General features: G+C 24.2%; 1 protein-coding gene across 6 annotated transcripts in view; it reads right to left on the bottom strand.

The window, feature by feature from the left end:
• Positions 1-12,034, bottom strand: part of LOC117167213 (titin) — a 50,587-nt gene that overhangs the window by 14,200 nt on the left and 24,353 nt on the right. For all 6 annotated transcript variants that reach the window (XR_004466367.1, XR_004466368.1, XM_033351972.1 and 3 more), the window contains 3 exons: positions 8,432-8,606; positions 6,061-6,350; positions 1,627-1,807 (listed from right to left, as the gene is read on the bottom strand). Coding sequence is in view for 4 of the 6 variants with exons in the window: in XM_033351972.1 (XP_033207863.1) it covers positions 1,627-1,807; positions 6,061-6,350; positions 8,432-8,606 (646 nt within the window). In the remaining 2 variants the exon portion in view is untranslated. The remainder of the gene's footprint in view (positions 1-1,626; positions 1,808-6,060; positions 6,351-8,431; positions 8,607-12,034) is intronic.

Below are 12,034 nucleotides of genomic sequence, written 5' to 3' on the forward strand. Positions count from 1 at the left end.
TTCAAGATTCACCTCCCTCGTTGAAAATTTAACTATTCCACTTTTCAGAAAAATTAATTTGGAATTGATACTTTTTATAGAAAAGTAATCTTTTCTAGTTAAAAATTAATTTATTTGGTTGAAAGTTCGTCTTGTTTGGTCGAAAATTAATCTTCAAGGTTGAAAACTCATCTTTTTTGGTTAAAAATTGAGTTATTTGGGGCTAAATTAATCTGGCTTGGTTAAAGATTCAAAAATTTGATATAAAACAAAATTCTTCGGCTGAAAATTAACTTTTTTGTTAAAGCATTCATATTTTGGTTAAAAATTACATTTTTTATATAGAAAATCTTTAAAATTTTAAAATTTTCTTGAAAGTTAATGTACCTTATTGAAAATTCGTGTTTTATGGTAGAAAATTAATCCCCTTTAAAATTTATTCTTTAAAAATTATCTTTAAAATTTGAAAATTCCGTAAAAAATTGATCAATTAGCTTGTAAATGAACTTTTTTGTTAAAAAGACATCTTTTGGTCGAAATTTAATTATTTGCTAAAAATAAAACTATTTTTATGAAAATGTTACTTTTTGGTTAAAAGTTGAACTAGTTTGTGAAGAAGAAATCATATTTTCTGAAGATTTGCCTCTTAGTTTTAAAACTAAACTTTCTTCTTGAAACTTTGAGTTCTTCCTGTTCAAAATTAATTTTTTTTTGCCTGAAAATTGCACTATTACATTTTTCGTTAGAAATTTATCCTTCAGAAGTTGAAAATTTAACTATTTGGTAGAAAATTAATATATTTTGTTAAAAATTCGTCTTTGCGATTAGAAAATTAATTTTGCTTTTTGAACATTCAATATATATTTTGACTTGACATCTTACGAATTTAATTTGTTTCATAATGCATTCGATGTAGTACTTATATTAATTTTATTTGAAAGAATTTATTCCTCCATTATTACTCTTTTTCGTGAAAAATAACCTTTTTTTCTACTTTTTGAGAGAATTTTGGGAGACGGGGGGTCAAAAAGCGCCTAAAATTAGTAACGCAGTTTACGGACGACCCCTTATTTAAAAAGAGCAGGATTCAATATATATTTATTATTTATGAATATGAGGTCATTGATAGATTAAAAAATTAGTCAAAAGCTTTCTAAGTGCATCTAAAAAAAATTCGAAAGTGCAGGTTTCATATTTTAAAAATTCAGGGTGTCTATTGAAACAAATAAAAAATTTCTATGTTTTTAATTTCAAACTGTCTAATTTTAAAACAACCAGAATATTTTGAAAAAAAAAATTAAATGGACTAAATTAATATAACTACAACTTTTTCCGCCCCGTTAAAAATATTCAACAAATTTATTCTACATCTATTGATAAACCTTTGGAATCGAAGATACTAAGAGACTAAATACGAAAAAAAAGATTCTAATCAACAATTAATTATCTTACCTCAAGAAAAAAATTTATTGAATCCCTGCACAGATTGCTTGGCTTGCAAAATCAACAAGAAGACATTACCTCAGTATAATATTATTATTGAGAAATAAAATCATTCAGGATTAAAATATCAGAAAATGAGAGGCGATAGTAAAATGGAACAAAAAATGCCACACGATAAATAAAATGTTTAAAAACTTAACTCACCATAATGGGATTAAGCTGAGGGTGTACATTATCACAAAAAATGTTCCACCAAACTTGCAAAAGAGGCTGCAAGTGACTCGAATCAGATGGAGGTTGGACGATACCAGTGAGTGTATCGAAATACTGGAGCCAAGGTTTTGTGGCTCCGATGAAATGAATGATCCTGACATCTTCTCCGAATCTGAAAATCGATTTATCTCAAAATCTCTCCTTATTAAATCACCTGAATTTATTTTTTAGTTAGATCCTTTTCTTCAAAATTTTTTAGTCACAAAATCTCGATTCAGTAGAATTAAATCGATAATTTCTATTTTGGGCATGAATATTGAGTTCCGGGATTTAAACCTCATATATAATTTAAATCTTGAGAATGTATTCAAAATATTTTTTTTAATGTAGAGTTCTTAAGATTTTGACAGAAATTTTTAAAGAATTTTCATAGGTTTTATGTCTTTAAGAGAATACCAAGATTTTCTTAAAATTCCTGGAAAAATTTGCGACGACTGATATATCCTTAAAACTAAAATTGCCAATACTGCAAAATTCCCGAATTAGAAAATTCCTCAAATAATTAAATTTCCGGAGTGGATAATTCCATAACAATAAAATTCCCGAACAATTAAAAATATTACCGAATTGTAAAATTCCCTGGTAATAAAATTTCCAAACAGTTTATGTTTATAATATTAAGGAATTGTAAAATTTCAGAATAATATAATTCCTGCCACTTTAAAATATTACCGAACTTGGAAATTTACGAATAATAAAATTCCTGAATAATAAAATTCCCGATATTTTATAATTTTACCAAATTTCAATATTCCTGAACAATAAAATTTTCGACAGAAAATTGCCGAATATAAAGGGACGACTGAAAAATCACAAAAAATAAAATTCCGGATACTGTAAAACTCACGAGTTAAAAAATTCCCACATAATAAAATTATCAAATAACAAAATTTCCGAATATTAAACGTTCCGAATAATAAAATTCCTGAATTCGAAAATACCCGAATAATAAAATTCTCGAACAGTTTATTATATTATAGAGTTATAAAATTCCTACATTTGTAATAAAATTCCCGACAGTTTATCATATTCCCGAATTTAGAAATTCCCGAATAATAAAATTCCTCACAGAAAATTGTAAAAATATAAAATATCTGAAATAGAAAATTCTCAAATAATAAAATTCCCGAATTTGAACAATTATTTTTTTAAATATTATTTATTCATTAAAAATACAATAATCAAATATATTTCTAATGTTTAAAGTTTCTAAAATTATTATTTTAATTTAAAATAACAATAATTGAAAAAGTATACTTCTGCATTAACATATAACAGCAATTATTGTTATAAAATTGAGCAATAATTTTGAAAACTTCAAACAATAAAAATGTTTTTTTTTTAAATAAAAATATTTGATTATTTTATTTTTAATAAATAATATGTATATACTTTTCACTTGTTTAAATTCAGTAATGTTATAATTCGGGAAATTTTTAGTTCGGAAATATTTTGCGGGAATTTTCAAATTCGGTAAAATTATAAACTATCTGGAATTTTATTTTTCGGGAATTTTTCAATTCGGTAATATTATAAACTGTTCGGGAATATTATTATTCGGGTATTTTCCAGTTTGAGAATTTTATTATTCGGAAATTTCATCATTCGAAAATTTTGTTATTCTGAAATTTTATTATTTGGGAATTATATTTTTCGGGGTTTTCAGACGTACAAAAAATTTCAAATTATTTTGTATGTAATTTTTTTTCTGTAGAAACTCTAAAGATTTAAACAAATTGAAAACAAAATGCCGATTTTTGAAGATTTCGAAATAAAATCTTGGTGCAATTCCAGGATTTAAAAAGGTTTCCAGAATTAAAAAAATTAAAATAACTTATAATTATTATTTATTTATAAAAAATACAATAATCGAATATTTTTATAACAAAATTATTTTTAACTTTTAAAGCTTTTAAAATTGTTTATAATTTAAAATAACAATAATTTAAACAAAGTTTCACCCAGAAATATTGATTTTCTAATTATTGTTATTTTAAATCCAAACAATAACTTTAGAAACTTTAAAAATTAAAAACATTTTTTTGAATATTTGATTATTGTATTTTTAATAAACAAATAATACAGAATTAATAAGAAATAATATTTATAAACAAAATTAATTGTTTAAATTTGAGAATTTTCTAGTTCGGGTATTTTAGGATTGGGCAATTTCTACCGGAAATTTTATTATTCGGGAATTTTCAAATTCGGCAATATTTATAAACTGTTGGGTATTTTATTGCTCGAAAATGTGTCAATTCATTAATATTGTAAACTGTTCAGGAATTTTTTAATTCGAGAATGTTATTTTTCAGGATTTTTCTGCCGTCCCAAGATAATACAAAAATTTTATCAAGATCCCTGTGAAAACTTCAAATTATTTCTTATATAAATTATTTTGGATATTCTTTAAAAAGATCTGAAAAGATTAAAAGAATTTTAGAAAAAATTCCAATCTACTTAAAATATATATTTAGTAGGTTTAGAAGTCCTGAAAAAATAAAAAAATAATTCAAAGTTTAAGAGTTCATGTGAAAATTTTAAATTATTTTTTATTAAAAAAATTTGGATATCATTTAAAAAGATTTCAAAGTATTAAAATAATTTAAAAAAAAAATCGAATCTACTTAAAATATATTTAGTAGCTTTAGAAGTCTTGAAAAAATCGAAAAATAATTGAAAATTTGAAACGTTCATTAGAAAATTTTTAATGTTTTTTTTTTAATTAATTTAAAGATAATATTTTTAAAAAATTTCAAAATTGTTCATAAAGGAATTTGGAAGATACAGAATTTTTTCAATTTTGTAAGATCAAAAAATTTTAGAACGAATTCAAATGAGTTTACAAGATATTTAGAAGTTTTGGAAAAAATTTTTAAATAATAAAAAATTTGAAAAGATTTCCAAAATATCAAAACCCAATGAAGATTTATGAAGATTTCGAAAAAAAAGGTTTCGAGTGGATATAAACATTTTTTAAGATTCCTCGGAAAATATTAAATGATTTTTTATTTTGAAAGAAGTTTTCCAAAATTATCAAAGAACAACAGCAGGAAGATTTTTAGGCAATTTTTTTAATATTGTAGAATTTTTTTTATTTGACCAAAATTTCAAATAATTTTAAAAGATATTTAAAAAGACGACTGAAAAATCACAAAAATAAAATATTCGAAATAGAAAACTTCCGATATTATAAAATTCCCGAATAATAATATTCTCGACAGTATATAATATTAACAAATTTATAAAATCCCTATAAAATATCATTCCTGAAATCAAATTGCCCACATTATAAAATATCTGACACTATAAAATTGATGACACAGAAAAATTTCCTAATTATAAAATTACGGGATCATAGCAATTAGAAAACTCTTTTAAAAGTAAATAAATAAAAAAATATTTTAATTAAATTCAAGTATTTTATTTATTATTTTATTATCTACAAATCTTTTAATGTTTTAGAATCGGAAATTTGGTAATTCCGACGTTTGCCTGTGTCGACAATTTTACACTAACGGATATTTTACAATTTCGGCAAATTTATTTAAAAAATTTGTATTATCGGGAATTTTCAAATTCAGTAATATCATAAACTGTCGGAAACATTAAATTTTCGGGTCTTTTATATTTTTTCTTTTTCGGGATTTTTCAGTTATCTCGAAACAAAATGTAAATTTTTGAAGATTTCGAAGAAAAAATTGAGAAGCTTGAAATGTCTCAATAGAATACAAAATTTATGTCAAGGTTCCTGGAAAAATTAAAAATTAAATTTTATTTCAAAAAATTAATTTTAGGAGAATATTAAAAAAGATTTTCGAAATTGTCCGAAAGGAATCTGAAAAATCTGAAAAATCTGAAGGCGATTTTTATTTATTTTGATTTTGAATTTTCGGAAAAAATCGAATTATTTTAAACAATATTCATAAGGTTTGAAAGCTTTGAAAAGATTCAAAAATAATTTAAAATTGGTAGAGTTCAACAAAATTGAGAATAAAATGAAAATTTTTGTGAAATCTTGTTCAAAATCACCATAGAATAAAAAAAAATCAAAGTCACAATGAGAGATCCGGAATCTTCGATTTTTAAAGATTTTGAGATAGTGGGATTTTAATTATCTGACAAGTGAATTCCTTGAACACGTAAAGGTTTCAAAAGAATAAACTTTGTTTTCTTAAGATACCTGGGAAACTTTTAGATGATTTTTTATTTTCCAAAATCAATTTTGAATGAAAAAAATAGCCATTTTTTTTAATTTCGAAAGATTTTTCAACATTTTAGAAAAAGTTCAAGTCAGTTTATTATGTTGTTCCTTTAAGAGATAAAAGTTAATAGTTAGGAGTAAAATTTCAGAAGATATCTTACTGTTTGAAGGCAGGAAGATATGAATAGGTGGCTGTTGAACACATGTTGTAAATGAAGGGGAGATGTTTGGAAATGTCTTTCTGAGCCCAGTCACTGAAATACATGTTGAGAAGGCCCTGATCGCCTCCATCGAAAGATCCTTTCGCTGTAGCAAATTCAACTAGCGCGTCATAAGTTTCCTGAGATGGTTTAAACACAAAAACACCAGAATTGAAACAATCTGGCCATCCGACATCCGGAGCGGCTGAGAATTCATCTCGTTCAAATAACTCGTCACAGTTCCTAATTACCTAGAAAAATCAATAAAAAAAATAGAAATTACACCGGCTATTTTTGTACTATTTCGACAAAATAACACTAAAGACACTATTTTCTCATAATTAATCAACTTCTTCGCTAGTTGATATCATAACCAAGAAAAGATTTTCATTTTAAATACAAAACTGTTGAATAAGAGATTAATTTTCAACTAAACAGATAAATTTTTAACCAAAAGATGAGCGTTCTACAAACCAGTTAAATTTTCAACCAAGAACGTGAATTTCCAACACAGAATATTAATTTTCTACAAAAGAGATGAATTCTTAACAAAATACATCAATTTTTAATCAAATAATTTCATTTTTAACGAAGAAGATTAATTTTCTATCAGAAAAGGAGAATTTTGTACAAACATAATTAAATTTTCAATTAAATAGTAAAATTTGTAACTTAAAAAGATCAATATTTAACCAAAAATAGAGCAATTTAAGTTTCAGTTGAGAGAATTGATTTTCGATTATTAAAAAACGAAAAAAAAAACAGTTTATTTTGTACCAAATAGTTGAGTTTTCAATCAAGAAGATTAATTTTCTACAAAAATGACGAATTTTCAACACAAAAAAAACAACTAATTTTGAACTAAAATTATGAAGCTTCAACAAACAAAAAAGAACTTTTAAGAAAGCAGTTCATTTTCAAATAGGGAGTTTAATTTTTAGCCTAGAAAGATGAATTTTCAACGAAAAATGTTTAAAAATAGTTGATATTTCAGAAAAAATGTATTTAAAATAAAAAACAGTCGGATGATTTAACCAAGAAAAACGAATTTTGAACAAAATACAAACAGTTTCATTTAAAAAATATATATTTTTTACACACAAGAACACGAATTTAAAAAAACCTTAAATTTCTACCAGATAGTTCAATTTTGTACTAAATTGTTGAATTTTTAAGTCGAAAATATACAAATTTGGTATGAAACAGTTGAATTTAAAAAAAGCTAATTTTCTAGTAAACAGTTGAATTTTCTAAAAAAAGTAAATTGTAGACCAAAAACTTGCATTTTCAACCAAAACTGTTAAGTTTTCAGCCAAAAAATAAGTAACTTTCGAAAAAGTACTTCAATTTTAATCGAAAAATGTTATAGTTAATATTTCAAATAACATACATTTTTATTTTAAATAAAAAAATTTAATTTTCAACTAAAAAATTGCATTTAAAAAAAATTGATTTTTAACAACAACAAATAAATTTGAACAAAATACATAAATTATCAATCCAGAAGTCAAATTTTAAAACTGGAAGATTAATTTTCTACCAAAAAGAGACGAGTGTTTAACAAAATACATCAATTTCCAACTAGATAGTTGAAGATTCGACTAAAAATAATAACATTTTATACTAAAAGTGGAATAGTTAAATTTCCAATCTAAAAAAGTAATTTTTAACCAAAAAGATGAATTTTCAAAATTTTAATTTAAAACCGTTTATTTAAATAAAAAAGTCGCTTTTTCAACAAACAAATTTAATTATCAACTAAAACAGATTAGTTTTCAACCAAAACATTGCGTTTTTAACAAAAAAGATTAAATTTTTACGAAAAAAGACGAATTTTAGCACATATATTTTCAACCAAATAGTTGCATTTTTAACCAAAAAGATTAACTTCCTAAAAAAAACGAATATTTAACCAAAGCGTTGACTTTTTAACTATAAAAGAGCAATTTTCTATCAAAAACGGAATATTAAAATGTTCCACGACAAGAAAAAACAATTTTGAACCAAATATTTAAATTTACGATCGAAGAAATTATTTTTTTAATCAAAATTATGAATCCTAAACTAAATTAATTCATTTTTATCAAAGTAGTTTATCTTTCAAATAAATATTCGAAATTTCATTAAAATTGGTAAACTTTTGTTTTTTAGTGATTCACAGACGCAAAAGTAACTTAAGTAGAAAATGATTTTGACCATGTATGCCCCACCCTCCTCCATATAAGACATCATCGATAAAATGTCCCCCCCCCCCTCCCCCTCCAAAGGACAACGGAATTTATGGACGGCCGTCAACCTGTTATTAAATACTTTTAAAATAGAATATACTTACGAGGGCGTCCGCATCTACGAATACACATTTTGTGTACTGAGTCAACCTCCAACAATGCAATTTGGTGAAGGTGATACCCAATTCGGGTCTAGCCAAAAGTCTGAGATTTGCTTCATCCTTAGAATCTAGAATATTCACTTCCTGAACTAGAGAAAATACTGCCGATAATTTTTCTCTGGAAAACAATTATGAACAGAAAAAATTAGAACAAAATTGCTCAAGAAATGAGTTTAAAAAGGAATGATATTTAGAGTTTCGCCAAACCCCATGAAGTTTAACACATATTTCCCATCAGAAAAGAAGATCTTTTTGTAAATTTTATTCGGAACCGTCAATATTAGGTGAATCGAGATGAAACTTAACATTACTCTTTACAATTAGCCATAAGATACGAAACAAAAGTTTTATTTCAATATCACTCCCATAAATCTGTTTTATATGGCTCCGAAATAAAAAAAACTCTTAGAATGGTGTTCGAAAGTCACGGTTTTCCCTAGATTTTCCATTTAATTTCAACTTTTCAGTAAGAGCAAGGCAAGAATCAATTGAAATTAACTGAAATAATGCTTTAACCCATTATTATTTATAATAATACTTTTTGCCCACTTTAAAATTACAGTGAGATAATAATTAATTCAAGTTAACAACCATAATTATTTAAACAATTTATTATTATTTTTAATAATGTTCGTTTTAAATAATTTTATAAAGCTGCGCTTTTTTCTACATTTTTAGCTTTTGCCAACCTTTTACTTAGAGTGAGGTAATAATTAATGCAATTTAGCAAAAATAATCGTTTAAACGAATTTCCACTTAGTGAAGTAGTAATTTAGGTAAGTTAACGAACATTTGATATAAAGTTGCGAATTTTCCTGAATCTTTGAGATTTTCTTTAATTGGTTAGTTAGAAACAAATAATAAATATTAGTATTAATTTAAACAGAAAGGCTCTAGGAACAATTTCAAGGAAAATTTACATTTAATATGATCCACATTTGTATTTACTCCACGTTTGTGAACAGATATTTTATAACTAAAGGTCGAAGGCATCGACAACTATCATTTGATGATTGTGAATTCTCTTTTGATGAAGCTGCTTCGGCTTAAACGAATACATTCTCTTCACGTATATTATATTTATTTCTGTAGCACGGTTTGGGACTGCTTATTTAGTTATTGCACAAAAAATTACAAATTTTATTTTTCATGATTGCTTTGATATTTATACTTTATTTTGTATTGCAATTCATAATATACACGGATAATGAAACAAATGTATTTTTGTCTGTTTTATTTGTAATTAACAACAGTGTGCATCCTATAAGAAAAGAGAATTTGTTATTAAACATTTTATTGCAACTTGTGCCGTTTTCCCGTAAATTTAAATTGTTTATTGTCCATGTTATTTTTTACGATCAAAATAAAAACTACGCATCCTATCAAAAAGTAATTGATGAAAAATGTATCATCTTTTTTGGGTGCACAATTTTTGTTTATTCATATTTTTCTCCTAGCTTTTGTTGTTTTTCTAAAAAATATTATTTCTTATTTTTAATTTTGTTTCTTGTATATAAAACAAAAACCATGTGTCCTATTAAAAAGTGATTAGTACAAAATTTGTAGATCTTTTTTGGTTTAAACATTTTTGTCTATTCATGTTTTTCCTTAGCTTGTGTCGTATTTCCACAAATTTTTATTTTTTAATTTTCTTTTTTACGATTAAGACAAAAACTACGCATTCCATCAAAAAATGATTTTTAAAATAAGTTAAAAAATGACAAAATTTATAGATCTTTTTAGGGTAAAACACTTTTGTCTATTAATTTTTTTTTCATATCTTGCGCTGTTTTTCCAAAAATTTTATTGTCAAATGCTTGTGTTGTTTGTCCAATATTTTTATATTTTTATATTTCTATATTCTTATATTTTTATATTTTTATATTTTTGAAGTTGTTTTTAACGAATAAAACAAAAACTACGCGTCATATCAAAAAAGTATAATTCATAACAAGTTTGTAGATCTTTTTGGGAGCACAATTTTTGTCTTATATTTTTTCACATCTTGCATAGTTTGACCGCAGAATTAAATTTGTAGTTTTTCATTATTTTGTGTGCTATCAAAATTTGAATCTTCTATTTTTCAAGAAAGTTCAAAAAGCTATTATGATAATCTTGTAGGGCTTGCCAAAAGAAACGTATTTCTTCTCTGACTTTTTTCATATCGTTCGTTGTTTCACTTAAAATTTTTATTTTCTTTTTTTTTTTTTAATACCAAAGGACAATCTTATACATTAACTCTTTCAAAAGTTATCGTGTTCGTAGGAAGGCAGACATACATACACATACAGGGACATTCGAAAAAACCTGTTTTTCAGGTTCAAAGGGTCTCAAAACGTGGACATTTGACAAAAACTGGGAGAGAGGGGACCCAATTTTACACTAATCTAATACCTTCTCTGATAAGAATTTAAAAAAGAAAAAGATTGTTTTAAAAAATGATTTTTTCTACTGTTTATCTATTATTTGTTAAACAATTATTTAAGAGTAGATAGTTATAAGTAATAATAAATTGTTTCAAGAATTATGTTTGTTAAATTTCATTAATTATTACCATACTCTAAATGAAAATTAGGCAAAAAGTTAATAACTTCAGAAAAAAAAACCTTAACTATCTAGCATTTATATAGGAAAAGATAGTGACAAAAATATTTAGATAGTTATACAAATAGGGTTATAAATAAAGAGAATATTATTAAAAATAATAAAAAATTATCTAAACAATTATATTTGTGGATTTGAATTAATTACTACCTCAATCTAATTGAAAAGTGGGAATTATGAAAAAAATGTAACTTTTTAGCATTATTCTAAAAGAATATTATTAAAAACAATAATAATAAATGATTTAAGCTATTATTTCTCTTAAATTTAATTAATTATTGCCTTGTCCTAACTGAAAAGTTAAAAACAATTTGAAAATTTTGAAAAAAACGGAGACTTTCTAACTCTATTCTAAAAAAACTTTTCTAAAAACAATAATGCATTATTTAAATCATTTTAATTTCTTTAGACAATTTTTCCTCTTATAATTCATGAAAAGTTGTTATTTTCTTAATTTTGTTTAAAAAATATTTTTTTTATATTGAAATTTAATTTCTCAACATAAAATTTAACTATTACATTTTTAAAAATATATATTTTTCAGTTCAATATTCAACTATTTTGTTTAAAATTCATGTATTTTACTAAAGAATTCGTCTTTCGTGGTAGAATATTAATTTTTTATGGTTAAAATTAATTTTTTTTGTTGAAAATGAATTATTTGATTAAAAATTCTATTTCTTTGGTTAAAAATTTAACTATTTAATGGAAAATTCCTCTTCTTTTATATAAATTTACTTTTCTTGTTTAATAATTTATTTTTGTTTGACGATTTAAATATTTATTTAAAAGTTCGTTTATATTTAAAGTTTTTAATTTGATAGAAAATTTATCTTCATCGTTAAAAAGGGGGAGGGTCGGTAAGGCCGGTTTTTGGCCTAATTTATTTTTGGACCAAAAAATCTGAAAAAATCATGGTAGTATCTTATAAGTATCCCGAGT

This window comes from Belonocnema kinseyi, chromosome 2 (assembly GCF_010883055.1).
Source record: "Belonocnema kinseyi isolate 2016_QV_RU_SX_M_011 chromosome 2, B_treatae_v1, whole genome shotgun sequence".
NCBI lineage: Eukaryota > Metazoa > Arthropoda > Insecta > Hymenoptera > Cynipidae > Belonocnema > Belonocnema kinseyi.